Source organism: Dermacentor variabilis, chromosome 4, assembly GCF_050947875.1.
Source record: "Dermacentor variabilis isolate Ectoservices chromosome 4, ASM5094787v1, whole genome shotgun sequence".
Lineage (NCBI taxonomy): Eukaryota > Metazoa > Arthropoda > Arachnida > Ixodida > Ixodidae > Dermacentor > Dermacentor variabilis.
The window spans coordinates 227,589,724-227,614,064 of NC_134571.1; the positions used below are offsets into that span (position 1 = coordinate 227,589,724).

Sequence of the window (24,341 nt, forward strand, 5' to 3'; positions counted from 1 at the left end):
CACCGAAACAGGTGCTATCCAATGTGGAACAGCAGCCAAAGCAGCGTGATTTTTCATCGAAGCCGCCGTCCTAAGGCATGGCGCTCCCGCAGTGGGGATAACAGACGGAGGACCTGCGTTCACGGCTGCACTTCTGGATACCGTTTTGCGACTAAGTGGTACCACTCACCAAAAGACCATGGCTTATCATCCCCAAATCAATGGACTGTCAGAGTGTTTGAATAAGACTCTGGCAGACATGATGAGTAGGTACATCGACGTCGACCACAAGAACTGGGACGAGATTCTACCATATATTACATTTGCATATAACACGGCTCGCCAAGAGACAACACGCATGACGCCTTTCAACCTTGTTTACGGCCGGGAAGTGACAACAATGTTGGATGCAATGCTGCCACACGAGTGTGGTGACAACGAGACTGGTGCCGAGGAGTTTACGCAATGCGAAGAGGAAGCCAGGCAGCTTGCACGTTTGGGAATCCAAGAACAACAGAAATACGATGCCCGACACTACAATCTTCAGCACAGACCCTCACATACAATGTCGGTTACCAGGTGTGGGTCTGGACTCCGATTAGTCGGCGGGGGCTGTCTGAGAAGCTCCTGCGAAGATACTTCAGCCCGTACACAGTTCTGCACTGCACCAGCGATGTGAATTATGAAGTTGTCCACGACAGCCATAACTGCTCCAAACGCAGGCGGCATCTGCCCGAGGTTGTGCACGTGCTTTATATGAAGCCATACTTTTCCTCATGACCTCAACTTTGCACCGTCTGTGCACAGCCTTCGGAGGTTGGTGCATTGGGACGATGCCGTTTTTCCAAAGCAGGGGGCAAATGCCACATCCTATATGGTCGCCGCAGGTATGTGCCAGGCGATGAAAATGACACTGAAATAGCGCGCGAGTAGAAAAACAGAGACGACAACGACGTCGCATTGACTGCTCTGATAAAGTGCTTTCATACGTCCTACACATCGGCTTTCCTGTCTCCTACTAGGCTGTGACAATATGGACAAAATTGTCTCTTATTAGACAGTGACAGGAAACAATCTGCCTTTTTCATTTACCTGTGCTGTCCTATGCTGTAAGCCGCTGGAAACATTTTGAAAGGGTGCCGGGGCTTTCACCAGTTGATTTGTGGTGCACCTGCACCCATGTTGAGTGCACATCAGTTTTGCGTTTCGTGGATCGTGAATCATTATTGTATTAATGGCTTCTCCGGGGCAGAATGTCGTTCCTGGAAGCCATGAAGCACTCAATGACAACCGGGTGAACAGGCCTGAGTGTGCTGTTGTGCAAACAGTGCGGCCAGTAAAGGCATGCTGAGTTCCCTTTGCCGACATGGAAGCCTTGGAGTTTGTTTACGATTTCTGCATTTGGAGCTCAATTTTTGCATTCTTTTTATATATTATTTAGACATTTCGCATATTCAAGAAGTCTTCAAGCGTAGCTTTCCGCACCAGATTTATCAAAGTGGTTCCCTTGTTTACATCACTGAGCACGTGCTCCTGTGTCGCCTCCCTTCGTCTATTGTTTTATTTGGTGCCTTCGTTGTAAACTTGCTTACATCGACATCCAGAGACACAGATCGGTGTTAGCGTCAAATATTGTGGAAAAGGTTGTGGGGAGCACACGCACCCATCTGCCCCTACGTCGTCGCAGTCGCGTCGAGAGCCGGCATAGACACGGGAGAGGTGCACTACGCCCTCTCCCGTTTCTCCCTCGCTCTCACGACGCGTGCACACCCTTCCTCCCTGACTTACTGGAAGGTAGCTGACAGGCGAGGAGGACATTCCCCTCGCAAAAGTAAAAAGCTACAAAACAGCACCACCGGGGGAGAGACGCTCTTGCTCTGACGCCGGACCCCTAACCTGCTGGACTGGAGTACCTGCCGCAACCCGTGAGTGAGCTTGTTTGCCTGACTATCCCAGGCAACAAGGCCAGCCTATTATTACTTATTACAGAGAGGACTTCCCTCTGCCAGTGCTCTTTATTGCTGGTAGCAATAAATGTTGTTACAGTTCACACTGCTGGATTCGATTGAACCTGATTGAACCCTATTCGAGTGAACCCAATGTAGCCGCGATTCCCATGCTACAGGTTGCGGAGTACTACGGAGCAACTGTGTGGGGCTAGATCCGGAGCTCGCCTTCAGCCCTAGCCACACGCACAGTGGAACACCCACAAGGTGCATCGCTGATATGAAATGATGTCAAAATGCAGCACAACATACATATCTGCACATATGTGCCACGTTGTTCCACCCTGGGACAAGTCAATACGAGTGGCCAAACCACTCAGACAACGGAAACTGTTATCCAGATAACATATTACGGGCTGTTAATTTATTTCTGATTCTTGCTTTTCCTTAACTCCATCATACTTACTGCTTGTGCATGCCATAAAACATTATTAGAGAAAACTGTGCTCGCATAAATTAAATGCTCATTTTATTTGTGCCGTGTTGTTCTTTTGTGAAAATGCAGATACCATCACTCACACCATTGGTATAACTGAGCGAGATGGTTGTTTATGCTGCTGTATACCAAATGCATAGTCTCTTGTTTCCTGTTTGACGCAGAGGTAAGCAGTACATCTTTGGAATTGGGAAATGTGTCTGCATAACAACACGCACAGATCGACCCATCTACGTAGCGAATGCGACCGGCAGTTGGGTACGGTGACGTACAGATGTTAGCACAGCGCTGTGTCGCCGCTTGCTGGCGAAGTGTAGTTGCTTTCAAATTGCTAAGGACAGAATTGAACTATCAAAGCAGTTTCCTTCGTCCTAACTGCTTACATTTCAGTTCAAGTCTGCCAGTAGCGGGTGCACAAACACGACTGCACCAGGCTTAACCTTCGCTGAACAGGATCAACATTGGCTCAAACTTCATGTGCACGGCTTGACAGAGTCGAAGCTTGTGCATTTCAACTTCGTAAACATGTTTTGACTCACTGTTAGCCCGATTAATTATATATGCAAGCAAAGGTGATGTCGCTATCGCGATGTCAGTTCGATGGCCGATTGTGCAGGGCTCAGTCGAACAATGGTCGAACACTTATTTTGCCAGTGCCGTCGACAAGTGCCGTCGTCGCAGTGTGACAACTCATGCTCGCTGATTGTGTCATTGTTGGCCTGGTATGATAGAATGGTTTCAGTGATGCACTGTACTGAATAGTCGGCCAATCGTTGACGTGAGCATCTTGTTAGTCTCGTATCGACCCAGTGTTACCGCACCTTAACGAGTACGTGAAGTCAGGCATGCACTGCCACCACCAGCAAGTGAGGACCGGCGCTGCAAGAAGACTTCATTAGCAACGTGATGTTTTTAAGTGCCGTCCTAGTGTAACGCATGGGTTTTTCATTAAATTTGCTAGCCATCAATGAAAAGCGGCAACTACCTGGCTCACGGTGCAGTCCGAATCACTCGGATGAAGGCCTGGCTGCTTTTTGTTTTAAAGTGGAGTTGCAGTCTTAGGCCATGCACGTTTTCGGCACCGCAACGACATCCAGCTACCAGTGGAGTTTCAAAGCAGTACATGGCACGAGTGTTTGCAGCAGCACGAGTCCGAGCGCTTATTATTATTTTTTTTTCGAGGGACTTTCTGGCACGCGGCGATGCACGAGACCCTTCCATAACGTTTTGTGACTATAATCTGCTAGGGCAGGGTGCATGCACCGTCGCACCATGAAAAAGGTGATTGCATCCATATGCCTTCTTTTTCTGTCTGTGGTGCCGCCTCCTTCAACCACTTTTCTTCTTCCAACAGTACGGCGCACTCAGCGTCTGTTGCTACTTTTTTTTCTGGCCGCTTCGAAGTGGTCGGCTGAAAATGTGCGACCTTTGGTAGGTGGCCATGGTCTGTGGTGGTGCTGTCACCTTTCATGAACAGTCGCATACTCCTGGCATTATCGGCACAGTCAAGCAGTCTCCTGCTCTGGCATACAACTCGCTAAGCGATCGGTTTCCGGAAACGCTTCCTATCTCTCCTTTCATTGCGCTGCATTGCCCAGCTTAAGCATTTGTGATGGCGACCTCATTGAAATTAACAATGCAGAAGCTTATGCGGCCATGGCACGGAGCAGGCCTGAAAGCTCACTGAACTGAAATGAATCTGTTTTGAACTGAACCTCATTGCAAGTGTCGTCCCGGCCAAACAACAGTTCGCAGCGCGCCGGACACTGCCGGCTTGGTCGAATAGCTTGGCGCCATCCTCTCGAGGTGGCGCAAAATCCGCACTGCGCAACTCACGGACTGCTGGTGTTGAAAAAGCACAGACAACCCTGTCTCAGCACCAAAAGATGGCAATCAAATGTATGGTGCCCTGTACCTGCCTTTTGAACATTGCTATTGGAAATGACAAATTAAACTTTACCGTACTAGAAGTTACAGCTTGAGTGATATTGTGAACAAACATTAGGAAGAACTCAGAAGCAATATTTTTTGTAACTTGTTTTGGCAGTAAGCAGCATATGTAATGTGGTCCTTGCAAAGGGCTGCGAGCCAGAGAGTGCATTTTCTTAAGTTTTGAGTGGTTGCCTGGATGATCTCATTTTTTTCTCGCAACGATGCCCTGATGTTCTCGTCTGAGTACTCGGATAACGGCTATGGCTTTGGGCTCAAGGTGTCTTGAAGGCCCCCAACAACAATAGCCTAAAGCCTTTCATGCTTAAATTGCGCTCCGTCAGAACCTCTACCGATCATCACTGCCGCACCAATGCCATGACGAAGGATGTATACCCACTCCCACAGGCGGATAATGCACTTGACCGACTCTTCAACGCAAAGTATTTTTCGTCGAGGAATCTCAAAACTGGCTATTGGCAAATTGAAGCTGATGAGAGCGATAGAGAAAAGGGTGCCTTTATTATGCTGGATGGTATTTTAAAATTCAAAGTCATGCCATTCGGCCTTTGCTTGGCCCTTGCAATATTCCAGCATGTGATGGACACGGCGCTGATAAGACTTAAGTGGCAGGCCTGTCTTGCCTACTTCGAAAATGTCATCTTTCCCAGAAACTTTGATGATCCCCTGAGCCAAATTTTAACTGTACAAAAAGCAATCAAGTCGCTCGGACTCACCCTGAAGGCAGAACAGCGCCACTTTGTGTGCAAAGAGCTCCTATTCCTGGGCCCCCATCATCAGCAAGTCGGAAGTCCTTCCTGATCCACACAAGACCCCTACCATAGAGGAATTTTAGCAGCTCGTCAAGGAAAGAGTGCGCAAATTCCTTGGCCTCTGTGACTACTACAGGCGCTTTGTCAAGGGTTTTTGTCGCTTTGCTGAGCCATTGGCTCATTTCATGTCAGACGTCGACTTGAAGTGGGAAATGCCGTAACTCAAAGCATTCCAAGACCTTAAATGATGCCTGTGGAACTTGCAATTTTTGACGAAGACACCGATACCAAACTCCACACCGATGCAAGTAGTGTAGGCCTTGGCATTGTATTAGTTCAGAGGAAAGATGGGCTTTAAACGGTCATAGCTTATGCTAGCTAGTTCCTGCAGAAAATGAAAGCCAATTATTCTACAATGCAAAAGGAAAGTCTTGGCATCATTTGGGGTTACCATGGAATTTGGCCATTACCTTTATAGCAGGCCCCTCAAAGTCGTATGCGACCATCACACATTGTGTTGGCTAGCAAATTTAAAGGGCCCTTCAGGATGCCCGGCATGGTTAAGCCTCGGACTCCAAGAGTTCGATATCACCATGGTATACAAGTCCAGTCGAAAACATTGGGCCTCTTGGATTTTTGGAGTTCTGGCAGACCGCTGGCAGCCAGACTACTGCCAGCTAGTTCCGGTCCTGAGAAGAAGTCACATGGGCTGGGATTCCAAGACAACCCAAAGCTGCCCAAAGTTTGCAAAGTCAAACTCCTGGCAGCTGGCCGTGGGTGGTGAGGCCGACGCACGCTTGCCACAGTCGGGCCATTCATGCATTGCCAGCTTTCACGAGATTTCATGCAACTCGGCACAGGACACGCACTGGTGCTCCTCACTTTTCACAGCGTAACAAACAGCCTCTGAGAACATCAAATCGCACGTAAGTGATTGTATCCCAGAAAGCAATCGCTAGAGAATGCCTGGTTGCAGCGATTATTTATGCGTCGATTATTATGAGTCGGTGTTTTGTTATTAGATGAGACACGAAAAAGCAGGATATCAGGTACATATTAGATGCATAAGATTTCGTACCAATCTGCTTCGACTTCAATTTTAGAAAGTATGTTGCAGCTGATGGTGCTTCACTTCTGCCCATGTGCTGAATGAGTTAGGGCTGTGGCTGGCACATGAAGATGCATGCCGCCTGTGACCAGTGAAATTTTTCACACGAAAAACTGTATTGGTCAATCATGAGTGAAATAAGCTAATGTACATGTGGCCATTAGTCAACCAGTGCATTTTTTTTACATCAACGGCCTATTTTGAACAGATCAGCTTTAAGCTGCCAACCAAATATACGATGGAGAGATGAAGTGAACAATGGGTAGCTGCTTCACTAACTACACAAAAGGGAGATATCACCGCACATATACGCGAGAGATGTGAAAAGGAATACCGCACCAGAGAAAATTAACTGAAAAGGCACTGCTATCTGTGGGAACGAGCGTCTTTTACGCGGAACACGATGCAGATATAGCATGCACGCGTGACAGCTACCGCAGCGCACTGTTCATGATTGGGAAGCTAGCGTTCACAAGACACACACACAAAAAGCTTCAAATAGTTTGACACCACTCTTGTTGCACCGCCTCTTGAGGTGGTACGGTACATTAGAACCTTAGAAGATAACATTTTAAGTAATGAAATCCGAAAATGAGCATAGCCAGTTGAGGTAAAAGTCCTCCAGCACATGTGTCGTAATCCGTCAAGTCCCCACAAAAATGGCGGTGAGTACTCACTGCCTCTTTTAGTCGTCTGCTAGCTAGAGACTTCCACAGAGCAGTCGACCAAAATCGTCCTGGCTGGTTATGGCAGCCAGCAGGTAGGCAGAACCGTCCAGCCCAAGCAAAACAAATGCATGGCGGAAGTGTATTGCATGGTCGGTGGAACAACCCGAGAAAAACGAAGGCACTCTGGCTGGCTCTGACAGCGCACGGGTAGCCAGAAGTGGAAAATGTAAGAGGCCCAATGATGCCTACTGTCTGCCTCATGCCCACACTGACTTGCCATCGTAAGACGACTAAGGTGAGGATGCCTTTCTAGGAATAATAAGTGCAGATGACTTCACCAAGCAGCAGCGAGCGAGCCTTGCTGAGTACTTGGAAGGCAAGATTTACTTTGTCCCAAGGGTATTTGGGAGGCAGTGCAAAGAGGTAGCCGTCGTCGCCACAGTTTATTCAGGCCGGCTAACCATGGTGCCGCAGCATCCCGGGAGCAGGAGCTACCGCAGACTACATGGTGCTCCAGAAGTACTGATCATGAATGGAGGAATGGCTTTTACAATGGCACTGACTGACGCCATCCTGGAATACACCCAGACCAGTCACTGAAGGAGAACCGCCTACCACACAGAAACAAAGTGTCTCTAGTATGCCTGTCAATCACATGAGGCTGCAGTTGTCAATTCTGAGCTCGCAGTGACCACGAAAGCATGTCTCGAACAATAGGGTCTCCCGCTAATTGTGAAGTGCATGCCATCATTCAATTTCTAATGTTGAGCAGTGCAACGGAGCCACAATTCATCGACGAATGAGTGATGTGTACAGTACAACTTTTACAAATGACAGCAAAGTGTGGCAAAGGTGCAGGAACTTTGAAGCAGGACACACACACGTTCATGGTGCAGGTAGGCAGGGAAAGAAGCGAGTGTCAACCAATAATCTTGTTCAGCGAGTGGATCAGGCAATTTGAGGAAACCATCAGTTCATATTTCCTGTGTTGAGTGATTCGTTTCCCGAAATTTCAGTCAGCTCTCTTTACCATCATGAGTGAGAGACTCCAGTACCACAAACTCTGTGCGAGGTGGGTTTCCAAGGTGCTGACTGACCACCACAAAACAGAGCTGATGAAGTTTTTTTGAAGAAAATCATCACAGGGGACAAGACATGGGTCCCTTTCGAAACTGAAGAAACAAAAAAGCAATCCACACATAAATGCATTCTGATTCCCTGAAAGCAAAGAACTTCAAGAGCAGCAGTGATGAAGCAAAAGGACATTATAATTGATGGATTTGAACCCAAAGAACTAGTACTCGGGATATATGTAGACTTTTCAAAAGCATTTGATTTCCTGAATCACGACCTGCTAATATAAACATACCAACACTATGGAATAAGAGGAAATAGTATAAAATGGGATCCTACCTGAAAAACCAAAAACAGATGGTTGTTCATAACCATACATTTTCTGGACTAGCACCCATCTGGTACGGTGTACCACAGAGAAGCATTTTAGGGCCTCTGCTGTTCCTTCTGCAATGCAGTCCACTTATAATGATATATTGGTTATGACGATGAGCTAACTTGAGAGTGCTAACTTATATATTAGGGTTATGAGAAAAAAAATCATATGTAATGATACGTTATTCACCGCATTTCGGATATAATGATCAAAATTTTGCCTTCTGTACGGCGCTTTGCATGCAGAATAATCGTGAAATTTGCAAAAAGAACAATGCAGAAACGGGGCGATACATCAACGGGAAAGGCTACACTAGTTCGTATCTGCCGTCAATAACCTCAACCTGCCCGCGCGCTGATAGCAAAAGCCCCGAAGAGCATCGGTAGTTGGCGCAGCACGCCAGAAGATGTTGCCAGCCACCTCTCCCACGTGCGCCCACTAACGAGCTACGCGTGAGGAGAGAGAGAGAAAAAAAAAAAGGCGACAAGCGAAGCGGCACCCGCCCCCTTCTCAGCGAGCATGGAAATGCGCTGCGGAAGCAGCAGCGGACAGCCTGGTTCACAGAAGACTGCGCAGACAAAGTGCAACATTGAGACGAAGCTGCAAATTCTGCCAGGCTCAAAGTGTGAGCTCACACAGGAGTGCCACCATAATGACGACTGCAACCAGAGGCCATGCCGATCAATGGAAAAAGTGGGCTTTGTGTGCCTGGGCAAAACCCCTGGAACCAACACGGTGGAAGCTTACCGAGTGGAACATTACCGAGTGGAACATTACCGAGTGGAAGCTTACCGGTGGAACATTACCGAGTTGTGGAAGCATGTTGGTACTGACGATGAAATAGGTGGTGGTTTAATAGAGGAGTTTCTGAGGGCAGATATTGCTGCTTCGTTATGCAAAGAGATCTCTGACAGGGCGATCGTTGTCATGACAGACAGCGATGTTGTGCGACGGGGGCAACTAGATTGACAATGACCCGTCTTTGACACCGACCTCGATATTCAGACGAAGTGCACTGTCGTCGATCAAGTTGCACATTGATTTCATGCACATTTAGTTATTGTCGCTAGTGATTGTGCAGCAGCTGGACAATGCAGTGGTGAATGCATGAAACTCCCGCAAAAACAAGTGCGAATTTCTGACTGTTTTAGAGTGCCAAATGCTTGGTAGGTTGTTTAGAGGTATAAATAAACGTTTCATCTTTTACAAGGTACTTTATACAATGTCTATTTTTTAGTGCAAGCCGCAAATTTGGTTTCAGAGCTACAAAGGTATCTTCGGCAGCTTTTCTTATGGGAGTCCAGATATAGTGCTGATCGGTTATAACGATCACATTTTTCGTTCTTGATATCGTTATAAGTGGACTGCACTGTATACATTCGTATGCACTGCCTTTATTTTTCTTTTATTCTTGGCGAGTGCACGTTTTTTGGCACCAATATGTTTCCTCGCCAGATGAGTTTTCGTCGAACACATAATTATGTATACATTTTACATTGTATATATGTTTTGCCTCCATTGCAGTATATATCATGACATACGCCGATGACCTAACTAGGCTAATTCCAGTTAAAACAGAGTCAGAATTATTTAATAAAGGCTATTATTTGCTGGAATATTTGCAGCAAAGCGCACTCAAAAACTGCTTAAGGCTAAATACGAATAAAACTAAAGACATTCTAGTTAGACCAAAAAAAAAAAAAAAGATTAGAATATATTACTGCAACTTTGATCTTATTTTAGGGAATAATAAAATTGAGATCATACCAGCTGTAAAATACTTAGGCATGGTTTTTACTGAATTGCTTAGTTGGGATGCGCATGTAGATGGCGTAAGGTTAAAAATAAATAGAATAAGCAGTATAGTAAATCGCCATAGACACGTACTTCCTCAAGAGGCAAAGATTTTAATATATAATGCATATATACTTCCATTTATTTCATACTGTTTTACTATATGGGGCAAAATAAAAAAGCAAAATCAACACAAGTTATTCTTGCTAGAAAATGAGCAATACGTCTAATCGCAACTGTACCATGGTACACACACTAATCCGTACATGCAAAAAACCGCAGTTCTGGGAAATAATGACGGCCTCTTGTCCTTGTTCAAACTAAACTGTTCCATATCAGCTTACGATACCTGAGATTCTGTCCAATGGTGCCAACTTTTTTGTCGCACTACATATAGCCAACAGCCTCCATCCTATATTTTACCTAGGTACCTTAACAGTTTTAACACAAATAACATTTCTGTTGAAAGAATCCCAAAAGGCAGGTTGATTAACCACCTTTATATGTTTGAAAATGTTTAGCGATTATTTCTCTGACCTGTTCTTAGCGGATCAGTGTTACAAATGTCACTTCTTTACTTATCTACACAAAGGCTTGTATTTATGGCCTACTGATACTACAGTAAAACTTCATTAAACCATAGGTGGCCAGAGCGCGGATAAAGTACGCACTAAACGGTAGTACTGCTTAAATGAAATTGCATGAGATCGCCCAACCTGTCAAAAACGGAACTCAAGAGAGAGTGCGATAAAAGGGGGAAAAGCATGCAGTATTTATTCACTCCGCGCGTCAAAAGTGTTATTTTCGTTTGATGCCTCAGCGGCCTAGCAGCGATGACGGCAGCCTCAAACTTACTGAAGCTGCGAGCCAGCTTTTCAGCCAGCTTTTTCTTTTCGGCAAACACTCGCATGGCCCATTCTTTGTTGAAGTTACATGTTCTCTGTGCATGCGATTCTCTGTGGGCGATTCAGGCCCGACAGTGGCAGAAGCTGCGGGTTACGTCAGCCTCTGCAGCCTCTGCGACTTCTGCAGCGCTGTTACCCGCATGGGCAGTAGCGCTGCAGAAGTCGCGGGCGCCTTTTTCATTGCGGGGTGCTGTTCTTGTCGCGACGATTGCATTCATGAGGCTGACATAACGCGCAGCTACTGCCACTGTCGGGCCTGAATCGCCCGTTCTGTCGCCTTCCGTGTCGTCCTTATCACTGTCGCTAGTCGACACTTCGGCTACAACAAAGGCGATGATGGCAAAAAGTTGAACCTCGTACCCAACATCTCTTTGCCGTCGCAGCAGCACTGCCCAGCAACTTCTTCGCATTCCAAATGCCACACACTGTAGTCAACAATAGATCCCCATCGCGTGCCAGCGCCGACTTCGTGTCATGTTCGATAGCACGAATGATGTCTAATTTTTCTTTTTGCTGAGCACCCAGTGTTCTTTTTATCCGAGCTTCGGCATGACGCGAGTCCTTGTTTGCACGCTGTGCAAATGCACAGGGCACTTGGAGGCCGTTGTTCTGATCTCTGAGGCTTGTTGTTCTGCTGGGGCGCTCGACGGAGACAACGCACTGCCGTGTTTGTGCAACAAAAAGGGGAAACACTACATGTTAACTGATACATACGCAATAAGGTGGTATGGTTTATGCGGCTACAAAACACATTATGTTCAATGGCCGCTGAGTCGTGGATTTGACTTTACTACTTGTAACAAGCATGTGACGTCCCCTAGGGCATAATCTTCATTGGCCCGCCAGGCTCGGTGGCCTGCCAGGCTTGTGAGGCAACTTTGTCACCGCCCGAATAAACACTGGCGAGCACAGCTGCTCGGCGGTCAGTTATCGTTCGTCACCACCACGCTGCGGAGCGTCTGTATAACGGAGGGTGCCTCGAGCCCTGCCTCGTTCAAGAACCCGGGCGGATCGTGACACTGGTGACGAGGACCCACGGATCGTCCCCCACGCTCCTTGTTGCTGCCGCCATGCCGCTGTACGAAAGGCTCGAGCCGTTCGAGGGAGATGGATCTGCCTGGCCAATTTACAAGGAACAAGTCCGCATGTTCTTCCGGGCAAACAACACACCTGAGGCCAAACAGCGCGACATTTTCCTGGCCAGCTGTGGGACCCGCATCTTCAGTCTCCTGCTCAACCTTCTCAAGCCAGCCATGCTGCATGTTAAAACACTGGGTGAGCTGCTCACCATACTGCACTCGCATTTCAACCCAGCACCATCCACAGTAATGAAACGTTTCCGCTTCAACAACCGGAGCCGCTGGGAAGGAGAGATCCTCGGGCAGTTCGTTGCTGCGCTATGAGGGTTAGCGAGGGCCTGCGCTTTAGGGAACCAGCTGGACTCGCTGCTCTGGGACTGTTTCATCTGCGGCATCAACAACACTGTCATGCAGACGCGACTCCTGGAGCTTCCTGACCCCTCACTGGACGATGCCGTGAAGGCAGCGCTGGCAATGGAAGCTACTGCCAAGGACACCGGCGAGAGTGCCCATGCGACTGGGTCACCGTCGGCGGAAGCGGCGGTCAACAAGTTAGCGACAAAGGGCAGTACCTGCAGTCGCTGTGGTGGTTCCCATCCCCCCTCGCAGTGCCAGTTCTCTCAAGCACAATGCTTCATGTGCGCGAAAACGGGGCATCTGGCACGGGCATGCGAAGGGGGAGGACTAACAACGGACAGCAGCAGCAGCCTGGTTCAAGCCCAGGTACCACACAAGCACATGGCCAGGGTAGCTGTCACAAGGGTTTGGTGGCGGGGCTTGTGGCAGCAAGCTCAAGTTCTTCCATGGCCAGGCTCCACGTTGTGGCCGAGGACCCGCCAATTTTCGACATTTGGCACACAGGCCTTGTACCGTCGTCTGTGCCACCGTACATGCTGACCATCAAAATGTGCGGGCACCCCATTTCCATGGAGCTGGACACAGGGGCCAGCGTGTATTTCATGGCCAGGAAGCGGTTCAAGGGTACATTCCCCGCCGTGTCCGTCGAGGCTTCGGGCGTTATGCTGCAAGGCTACTTCGGGCAGCTCTCCGAGATCCAGGGTCAGGCACAAGTCAGCGTTCACTTTGGCGACAGGGAGGCAACCCTTCCCCTTTACTTAACCAATGGGCCGTTGCTGAGGCTGCTGGGCCGAAACTGGATTCATGCACTGGGCGTTCGTCTGCCACAGTACCAGGATGCCAGCCTGCATGCAGTGAAAGACGTCCCTAGCCTCCTGGCCGAGTTCAAGTCCCTGTTCCAGCCAGGGGTGGGCACATTCGCCGGCACAACGACTGGCATCTATGTACCCGAGGGAGCCCGGGAACGTTTTTTCAAGCCTCACCCCCTGCCGTTCGCCCTGAAGGACGGGGTCACCCAGGAGCTGCAACAGTTCCAGCGAGAGGGCATCCTGGTGCCTTCAAGACGTCTGAATGGGCAGCTCCCATTGTGCCAGTCCTCAAACGAGACGGCAGTGTCAGAATCTGCGGGGACTTCAAGGTTACCATCAACCCCGTCGCTACTGTCGAGAAGTACCCACTGCCCTGGATTGAAGATCGCTGGCCAGCATTGTTCGGTGGACAGAAGTTTACCAAGCTCAACCTCAGAGATGCTTACCAGCAGCTGGCGCTCCAGGATGCCTCCCGGAAGTATGTCACAATATCGACAACTTTGGGAGTCCTCCAGCACACGCCCTTACCGTTTGGTGTGGCCTCAGCCCCAGCCATATTTCAGAGGGAGATGGACAACCTCTTCAGGGGCATGAGGCACGTAGCGGTGTACTTAAATGACATCCGGGTTACTGGCAGCGACAATGGGGACCGCCTGCAAAACCTGCACAACATCCTGGCATGACTGCAGGACGCTGGCCTCAAGCTCAAGCTGGAAAAGTGCATTTTCCTGGCCCCCAGTGTTGAGCACTTGGGACATGTCATTTTCCAGGCTGGCCTAGCCCCGGCTCCCCGCAAAGTTGATGCTGTGCTCAAGGCGCCTAAGCTCCAGAACAAGAAGCAGCTTTAGAGCTACCTCGGCCTCATCAAATTCTACAGGAGTTTCCTGCCAAACCTGTCGGAGCATCTACAGCCGCTCCGTCTTCTGGTTCGAGATGGTCAGCAATGGGTCTGGAAGAAGGAGCAGGACTGGGCCTTCCATCGCAGCAAGGAGCTAATCACCAAGGCTCCCAGTGCTGGTACACTTTGATCCTACCAAGCCTGTCGTACTGACCGTAGATGCGTTGCCGTACGTCGTGGGAGCTGTCTTGGCACACCGGGACAAGGATGGCCAGGAACGCCCTATGTCGTTTGCTTCTCGTCGGCTTCATGCTGCAGAGCAACGTTACAGCCAGCTGGACAAGGAAGGTTTGGCCCTCATGTTCGGTGTCGAACGCTTCCACCAGTATCTGTGGGGCTGGAAGTTCGAGGTGGTCACGAACCACAAGCCGCTGTTGGGGCTGCTGGGGCCTAACAAGGCAGTTCCTGTGCAGGCATCACCTCAAGCGGTACGCTGGGCCTTGAGGCTGGCAGCTTACAGTTACCAGCTGGTTTAGCATCTGGGAAAGGGCCTGGGGCCTGATGATGCCCTGAGCTGCCTGCTCCTGCCAGAGGTGCCTGACACTGTTCGGGAACCTGCTGAAGTGTTCATGTTGGAGGACGCGTACCCGGACGTGCTCTCCAGATCTGCGGTATCTCAAGCGACCAGACGGGACCCAGTCCTGTCTCAGGTGGTCAAGGCGGTGTCCCGTGGGGAGGAATTGGTTCAGCAGGCCTATAGCCACAAGGCCGCCGAGCTGAGCTTGCAGCAGGGCTGCCTACTGTGGGGTTCCAGGGTGGTGATCCCACAAAGTCTCCGGTCCAGGGTCCAGCAGTTGCTGCACGCAGATCATCCTGGCATGGAGCAGACCGAGACTGTGGCCCGGTCCCATACTTGGTGGCCTGGCCTGGACCAGGACATCGCTCACATGGTGCAGAGCTGCCAAATCTGCCAGGAACATCAGCGAGCCTCACATCATGTGGAAATCACTCCGTGGCCGTTCTCACAGAGACCCTGGTCCTGCCCACGTGGATTTTGGGGGACCTTTCAAGGGCCATTACTTCCTGGTGGTGGTGGACACCTTTTCGAAGTGGGTGGAGGTTCTAACTGTCACCACTCCATCAGCAGGTGCGACCATTGCAGCGCTACGACAGGTCTTTGCCGCCCAGGGTTTGCCGGACGTCATTGTGTCCAACAACGGCCCTGCTTTCGCCAGCGCAGAGTACCTGGCCTGGCTGACGAAGAAAGTAATTCGCCGGATGATGGTTCCGCCGTACCACCCTGCTTCAAACGGTGCAGTTGAGCAGGTGGTTTTCGCCAGGAACTTCTGTCCTGGCCAACCCTGGTCCGACGGACAGGTGGTGGCTCCTGCCAGCGCCTCATCACTGCCCGTCTGCATGCCAAACGGGGCCACGTGGCACAGACACGCCGAACATGTCAGGCATCGCCTTGGGACCTGGCCAGCACCCTCGACTGCCACTTCAGAGTTCCAGCCTGCAGGAGGACTAGCGGCAACACCACTTGCTTCCAGCAGAGCACCGCCCATGTCGAAGCCGGCGAGCGTTTCCAGTGGTACAGCGCCCGTTGGGCCGGCATCAAGTGCAGCACCACTCTCAAGGCCGACCACTGCAGACCCTCCGGATGGAGCGAGGCTGGCTCAGGCAGCACCCGGTGTTGCCACTCCCGGCCCGTCAACACTGGTGCCTAGGTGGAGTACTCGACGGCAGAGGCTGCCGGACCATTACTTGCCTGGATAGCAGGCACTATCGACCCGGCTAGGACGGAGGCAGAGGCTTATGCTCTGAACACGGACGTTTGTTTCTTTTAGTTAACAAACAAACTGGGGGTAAGGGGGTGTAACAAGCATGTGACGCCCCCTCGGGCATAATATTCGTTGGCCCGCCAGGCTCGATGGCCTGCCAGGCTTGGTAGGCGACATTTTTCACCGCATAAATAAACACCGGCGAGCACAGCTGCTTTGCGGTCAGTTATCCTTCGTCACCACCAAGCTGCGGAGCATCTGTCAAACAGAGAGTGCCTCGAGCCCTCCCTCATTCACGAACCCGGGCGGATCGTGACACTACTTTTAAAACGAAACTAGTGTTTAAGCGGGTATGGTTTAACGAGGTTTTACTGTTGTTTTAGTAGAAGTGTCTATGTGACATAAGTGCTTTACATTGTATTTACTTTGCTTGCTTATTATTTTTTTTCAGATGAAAGTAAGTTGGTTTCTAAATTGTTGTCTAAAACAATTATAGGAGTTGCTGTTCTCCATTTTTGTATGTACAACAGTGTATCTGCCTGAATGATGTGTGACCTACAGGCAGAGGGCGTGCCTTCAGCTGTAGTATTTTTGCTTGACATTCGCTCTTTGTGATATTCAAACTGTACAACAAAGAGAAATAAAGTTGTATTCTGACTTGTAACTTAACCTGCTTCAGCAGAAAGTGTATGGCTACTGTGTTCTAGGACAGCAACGGTGTTCTCTTGGTGGAATTCACAGAACATGGCACGACCATCACTGTAGCCTCGTATAGCATGACTCTTGAATGTCTACGAAAAGCAATCAAGAACCAGCGAAGAGGAATGTTGTCATCAGGTATTGTCCTTCGTCATGACAATGTGTGGCTGCACAGTGCACCTGCAAGCAAGAAGCTCCTGCAATGTTTTTGATGGGAAGTGTTTGATCAGCCACCGTAAAGGCGGGAGTTGGCTCCCTCTGAGTACCATCTTTTTGCTCACATGGAACGCTTGGTAGGAGGCCAAGACTTTAAGTCAGACAACGAGCTGCAGACCAGCGCACAGAATTGGCTGAAGGCACAGCTGGCTGCCTTCTATGAAGAGGGTATAGGAAAGTTGGTACAGTCAAAACCACTTATAACGATACTGGTTTTAACAATATATAGGTTATAACAATGAGAAGCTACTGCACCGTCGACTTTTGTATGTTTTACATGGTAAAATAACCCGCTTACTACAATGCCCCGACGCCGCATTGTCATTTATAATGATGAAGTCTGGCTGCTGGGTGTCCGAGCCGAAAGGTAGTGAAATGCGAAATCCTTGAAAAGAAAAGAAAAAAAAAAAGAAAACGAGAAATTCGAGCAGCTGTACGATGGACCACTGCTCCAACAGCCGCCGCGCGCTCATTTTCCAGCCATCTGCACGCGGCTCTCTCCCGTCGCCCTTCCACCCCTCCGAACACGAATGGGCTGCGCCTATAATTCTATGCCGGCCTACCCTGCGAAACACAAGTGGACCGCACCAACTGCACCGCAAGCAGATGGTCTGAGCCATGCTCCCGCATGAGATGTTCATTTGAGAGATCGCCAGCTGTTTGTGTGCAGGCATGAGTAAGAGCAGGCGTGAGAGAGAAAATCTCTGTGTTTTTGCTCCTTGCTTCTAGGCACTACAGAGGAGTTCTTTTAGCATGTGTTGTATGCGTTGGTCCCCTAGACATGCCGGCATTGCGTAGTGCGGTCGAGTTGGTTTACGCTCTGCCGATGGCTGTCCGCGCGGTGAGCCAGTGGGCACGGACGCTGATCGCTGTGTCTGAAGGGGCAAGGTTCTGACTGGTGTTGTGTAAGTCGCGAGTCGCTTTTTTTGTCACGACAAGAGATTGGATTTTTTACAAGCACTGTTCTAGGAGGGCACATGTAACTGGCAAACAAAGGCCTCAGGAGAGCACCCAAGGTTATAATAAAGCAGGCAGCGCAGGATCTCCAGGGCACCCAAGGGGTAGCGGGGGGATCGAAGCTAGAAGCAGGGCGGCCCATGGGTTGGGGCCACAGAGGCCGAAGCGTGCCAGGGGGTGTTCGAATAAAAAATTGGCTGTCTATGATAGCGGACAGCCAATCTTATACCCCCCTGGAACGCTTCGGCCTTCGCATCCGGCGGCTTTAACCAGCAAAGGCATAGCATTTGAGACTCGCACTTTAAATATAGAGGGCGTAACTTGCGTAATTGGGGATTTTAAGGAGAGGCCTTTATCCTGCAGTGGACACAAAAATAGGTTGATAATAATAATCTCAGGACGAGTCAATTTCGTGGTGCTCATATCTAAAAAAAAAAAAAAAAAAAATTGGCTGTTCGTTATCACTGACAGCTGATCTCATACACACCTGGCACGGTTTGGCCTCACCGAGCCCCAACCTGCAGACCAGTCCGGGTTCTAGCTTTGGTGTCCCGGCGGCGCCGCCAATAATGCGAAATAATGACACGTTGTTACAGTTAGTAAAAAACCAGATTGACTTTACATCCAGCCATCAACTTGTGACGCTAAAGACAGCACTACTGCGCCCCATGACTTCTGCAATACCAGTCAGAACTTTACCTCTGAAGGTACGTTGGGCAGACTTGCTAAGGCGCTCTCTGTCTTCTAGATATTCTATATATGCAGTCCGAGCTCTACTACGGTCACAAGCTATGATCTACCACGAGAGACTTAGAATGCGCGCCGCAGGTACGAGACAGTCTGTCTGACACAGCGGTCGCCAAATCGGCCGTCAGTGCCCGCTGCTTCACCTATTTTAACGTGCCGGCAGCCAGCATACGAGAGTAAACAAACTTGACCCCACTCCGCAATTCCGGAATGCCTAGGGACAAACGCCTACAACACGCGCTAGAGAAACCTCCTCCATAGTGCCTAGGCAGAATCATATATTCAAGGAGCAAACGCCCTCAGATTTTCTCTCTCGCACCCGCCTTTACTCGCGCCTGTGCAGAAACAGCTGGCGATCTCCGAGATGAACGTCTCGTGTACTCCCGCAAAGGTTGCAGAAGATAGTGCCAGCCTTTCCTCTTTTCGCCCCACAAGAATCACTTGTCTTGCAAGTTGTTCTCCCTCACGGGTTGCAGAATCAAGCGTCTTTCCTTTCTTTAGATCACTATCATCATCATCATCATCATGTTGCTCACTGGCTCTTAATTCGGTGCAGTTCTGCGAACAGTTTAATCACTTGCGTTCGTTTTTGTTGGTTGTGTCGAAGTTGTTCCCAGCCACGCGGTTTCTCAACTTCGCTTGACTTGCCACCGAAATGGAAGATGGCTGATCTGCGCGCTGATCATTGGCAATGCACGCCGTTGCCGGTGAAAAGAAAGCGCACGGCTATAGATTTGGAAACTAAGTGCTTTTAACCGATGAGATGATTGTCGAAAACGCGCTAGCAGCGGATAGCGATGGCGACGACAGCAGTGACGACACGGTAGGGCAGGCTGCCTCAACATTGTGCCCACAGGAGGCCCGGCAGATGATTCAGTCCCTCCGGGGCTTCGTTTTCGCGAGGAACCTTCCGCTGCACTATGTGGAGCGCTAGGATGCCTTGGAGAGGGATGTTGGCAAGCTTCGCGTAAAGCATGCATGGCTGACGAACATAGGCTTTTCTCGTGCAAGCCAGTGAGAAGTACGTGCTGAGATGCTTCTGGCGATCTCTCCTCAGCGTTTCTTCTGGATTTCTCAAGCTGACGGGCTGCCGTGGCAGCCTTTTTGTAATATTATAAAGGCCCCTTTTGGGGCCACCAAAGTGATGCCTCAGCAGTGCTCACACATCGTTTGCCACCCGTGACACTTCTTTGCAGTTGTTATAGCAGTGCCGTTCTTTAACGCCGACAGCTGTGGCTTGGTACACACGATCGGTGTGCCCAGGAAGCAGTTAAATCAGTGAACAAAATCAGCAGCCAGGCGGAGGAAGGTGGAGGGGAGGGGCACTGACCTCCCTGCCTATAGTTTTCTCATATCACCTCTGCCATCCCCCCCATTTTGATCTTTTCATGCAACCCAGTTATGACAATTATTGGTTATAACATTGGAATTTTCGCGGCACTTGAATATTGTTATAAGTGGGTTCGATGGTACCAGGCTATGACAAATGTCTCAATCAGAGCAGCGACAATGTAGAGAAGTAGCTGGGAAGTGTATCTAAATATTCCAAATAAAACAGTTTTGATCTTCACAGTGGTTTCCATTTCTTGACTGATGGGATGTTGAAAAAAAAAAAAAAATAGCCCTCATACATTGACGTCAAACGTAAGACATGGAATGCCGTCCTTTCATACGTAACCTTCGCTTACAACATGACAATGCAAGAACCAGCGCACATGACAAGCTGGTTTACGGAAGGAACCAGGTAATGATGCTTAATGCCATGCTACCACACATCACCGATAAAGATAATCTCGACGTCACCACCTATCTGCAGGGTGCCAAAGAAGCCAGCCAGCTTACCGGCATGCTCATCGAGAATGAGCAAAGGACAGACAGCTGACATTACAACCGTCCACGACGCTACGCAGAATATCAGCCCGGCGACTGCGTTTCAGTTAAAAGGGCAATACACCGATGTGGATTTAGTGGAAAGCTACTTCAAAGTTATTTTAGACCGTACTGGATCCTTCGATGTGTTGCTGCACTGGACTATATTGTTGTATTGGAAGGCATTACGCAGTCACAACATTGCTGTGCACATCCTGAAGTCGCCCATATGGTTTGTCTCAAGCCATTCCACGCCCACTAACAAACTTTGGGACTATATTTTGTTGTTGCACTGTAATTTTCTTTACTACCTGTGCTTTTTCTTTTTCGCTTTTATACTACTTGCAGCATCAGGACAGTGTTTCTTACCCGGGGGGCAACGTGTGCTTGTTCATCCTTTTCTGGGGACCGCATTTCCCACGCTAAAAACTTAGAGAGTTATTGCTCAGTGCAAGATGTGCCTGCACGATTTGGAACTTACTTGAATGTATTGTCGATTCTATCTGTTGCCTGTGTTCTCGCTAAACCTTGTCTAATCAGATTGTATGCACGATGCTAATTAGTGTTGTACTTTCTGGAAGGTGTGCGAGCAGCCGCGATTAGGCGGGAACCTACGACGAATCACACATAAAAGCCGACATGCTTGAACCACAGATCAGATTTCAATGTTCGATGAGTGTGCTCACCGCAATCATGGTGATACCTGATTTGCTGGGCACAGGTACACCCAATAAACAGTTTCGTGAACTGCGCAGTGGTTGTTCACCATCACTATGAGTTGACAACCCTGTTTTGTAACAAAGTGCAACAAAACACGAACCGGGTAGCAAGAGCGCAGGTGCTGCAGCAGGGACTTTGGGCGAGCGAACGTGCCGTCAGAGCAGTTGAGGCACCGGTACAGTTGCATCAGGCGGCATCGTCGAAAGTGGTACCGCAGGCCTGGCACTGTGCTGAACTGCTTGGTGCAACCCTGCACATCAAACATGTTGCCGCTGCTGATGTCTACTTCTCTTTGTTTCCACTGCATGTTGTGCAGTCCTTAGTTTCTTTGTGTTTGTAGTACCACACAATGATTTGACACTTTTCAGGGATAGCTGTCAGTAATGATGGGGATAACCATCAGTCATGACTTGGTAATGCCTGCACTCCAACCCATTTAAGTTTCTCTGGAAATTCACTGCTCATGGTCCCTGTGGCTACTTGGCCCAGATAATTTAGCACAGCTTTGAAAGGGCGATCACAAACACTCTTTCTAGGCTATCGAACATTATTTCAGCCTTCCGCATATCAGTCCTGAAACCTAGTCGTATTTTCTTTAAATCATTTGCAATCAATTTTGTATATTTATTCTTGTTTCCTGTTTATTCTCTTTCATGTCTTCATTGTTATTTTATTGTAGCCACCCCTACTCAATTTTAATCAGAGGCCTTGTAGGGTAATATGATTAAATAAATAAACAATGCACCATTTCAGATATAAAACACTACACATAGAATGACAGACAGACAGAAAGAATAATGCACATATCCAAAACAAAACGCAGCATTGCCAACTTGTCAAAGTTGCAATTTTTATTGCCCCAATGACGCTCACACTTGTCAGTTTATTAGCTTTTATAAGTCTTATACCCTAGTTACATGGGCAGTTTAACTGTGGTTAACTCGCTCAACTGTGGTTAACGCGAAACGTAGTCTGCCAGAGTTAGACAGGCTATCCCGATCACGGTTAATGGTCTGATGACGCGTCACATCATCTCTTGTGTACAGGCTTCATTTCGAATAATCTTTCTTCAACATTTGATTACAGTGGTATAAACATGTTATTTTTCAGCAAAACAATTGTCATATTTGAAACTTTTAATGTTTCAGACTTCGTTTTGCATGTGTAGGTTATTTATTTTCGATACTCCTGCTCTCAGTTGTGAGCATGACTGGTGTCCATAAAACTATATAAAATGTCAGAATTAAGGGTCACAAATGGGTAAATATTGCTACGGGATAGTATTTCCAATGACGAAGAGCCGAGCAGTAGAAGACGACGACGATTAGAAGCTAGTGCGGGCTGTTGCCTCTTGGCCAAGCGCAGCGTATTTTTTTGTAAATATACTTGTACATAGCTTTTCGTCTGCGTCTTCCTACGTAACATATCCGGTGGAGGTGGACGTTCCCTGTACCTCGTCACGGAGCTTCGCAGTGGACGGTACGTCGAGCCTTCCTTCATGGCTCCCGGCGACGACAACCCGACTCCGCCGGCTCCGACACCTGCTGCCACCTCGACGACCTACATCACTCTCCCCGCTCCCCGTAATCCTGGCGTATTCTCGGGCAAAGATGGGGAAGACGTCCATGACTGGATCAGCCTGTATGAACACGTCAGCCGCAATAACCGGTGGGACCCTACTAATATGCTCGCCAACGTAGTCTTTTACCTCGGTGGCACACCTAAAGTTTGGCATCGCACGCACGAAGATGAGCTCACCAGTTGGGATTCACTTAAGACATACCCTCGAGACTTGTTCGGCAACCCCTACAGTCACCAACTTGCCGCGCAGAAGGCGCTTTCCGGCCGTGTGCAGACGTCAACAGAGCCCTATGTCACGTACATTCAGGACATCTTGGCTCTGTGCCGCAAAGTTGACACTCACATGACTGAGTCCGACAAGGTTGCCCACATCCTCAAAGGCATTGCCGACGACGCCTTCAACTTGCTCGTTTGCAACAACGTAGCGACGGTGGATGCTGTTATAAAAGAGTGCCACCGCCTGGAACTCGCTAAAAGCCGACGTATTGACCAGCATTTTGCCTGTCTGCCCAACACCACAGCGACATCTTCCTGTGCCAACACTCCTCGTCCCAACAACACTGCCGATGTTACCAGGATCGTCCGGCGTGAGATCGAGGCCGCCTATCCGGCTGCCTTTGACTCCAGTCCCACCAACACATCTGCAGTCACGGTCTCACTGATCCAGGCAGTTGTCCGCCAAGAGTTCGAAAACACGGATCTTCACACCATCTGCTCGGCCCATCGTCCTGATACCCGCCTGGCTTCTTCGATTCCGCCCCGTCCCGCATCTTCTTACCCACCACGTTTCCGCAACCCATGAGAATGGCGCACTGCTGACGACAAGCCCATTTGTTTCCACTGCCATCGAATCGGGCACCATCGCTGCCATTTTTCTGCACCGTCGCAGTCGCTGGAGTTCCCCGACCCGGCCTACTTATACTGCCCACTCTCGCCCCCCAGGTGGCCCTTCTCGTCCCTATGCCGCACGCTCCGATAACGCCGCCGCTGATTCTCCTGCACCGAACCGTTCCTATTCTCGTTCGCCTTTGCCCCAACGACGACAATCTCGCTCTCCCCAGCCCCGTCGCTCCTATTCGTCGAGTCCCTTCGGACGCCGCTGCATTGCTACCTACGCCGCCAAATCCTCTACTGATGTTGCCCACTCATCTGAACCTTCTTGACGTGCAAGTCGACGGTGTTTCTGTGTCTGCACTCATAGACACTGGGGCTCATTTGTCGGTAATGAGCGCTGACCTTCGTAACCGGCTTAAGAAAATTATCACGCCCACCACGACGCCTGTTGTCCGTGTTGCTGATGGCGGAACAGCCCCCGTAATTGGTATGTGTACCGCCTGCGTCTCCTTTGCCGATCGCTCAACAATCGTGCTATTTACAGTCATCGCTCACTGTCCCCACGACATCATCCGCGGCTTAGACTTCCTCTCCGCACATTCTGCTCTCATCGATTGCTCCGCCAGTACTCTCCGCCTCGACCTGCGTGTTCTGTTCAGTTCCGTCGACTTCGTTCGCTTGCCACCTTCGGCACTGACTTACGTTGACTTCGTGTCATCCCCACCAGTCCCCGACGGTCACTACATCGCGGCTCCTATGCAAGACATCCTCCTTACACACGGGATCACAGTACCTCACACAGTTTT

The 24,341-nt window shown here is 49.4% G+C and overlaps 1 protein-coding gene across 12 annotated transcripts in view; it reads right to left on the reverse strand.

The window, feature by feature from the left end:
• Positions 1-24,341, reverse strand: part of LOC142580151 (uncharacterized) — a 750,235-nt gene that overhangs the window by 249,193 nt on the left and 476,701 nt on the right. For all 12 annotated transcript variants that reach the window (XR_012827590.1, XM_075690998.1, XM_075691004.1 and 9 more), the window contains one exon: positions 21,221-21,370. Coding sequence is in view for 11 of the 12 variants with exons in the window: in XM_075690998.1 (XP_075547113.1) it covers positions 21,221-21,370 (150 nt within the window). In the remaining variant the exon portion in view is untranslated. The remainder of the gene's footprint in view (positions 1-21,220; positions 21,371-24,341) is intronic.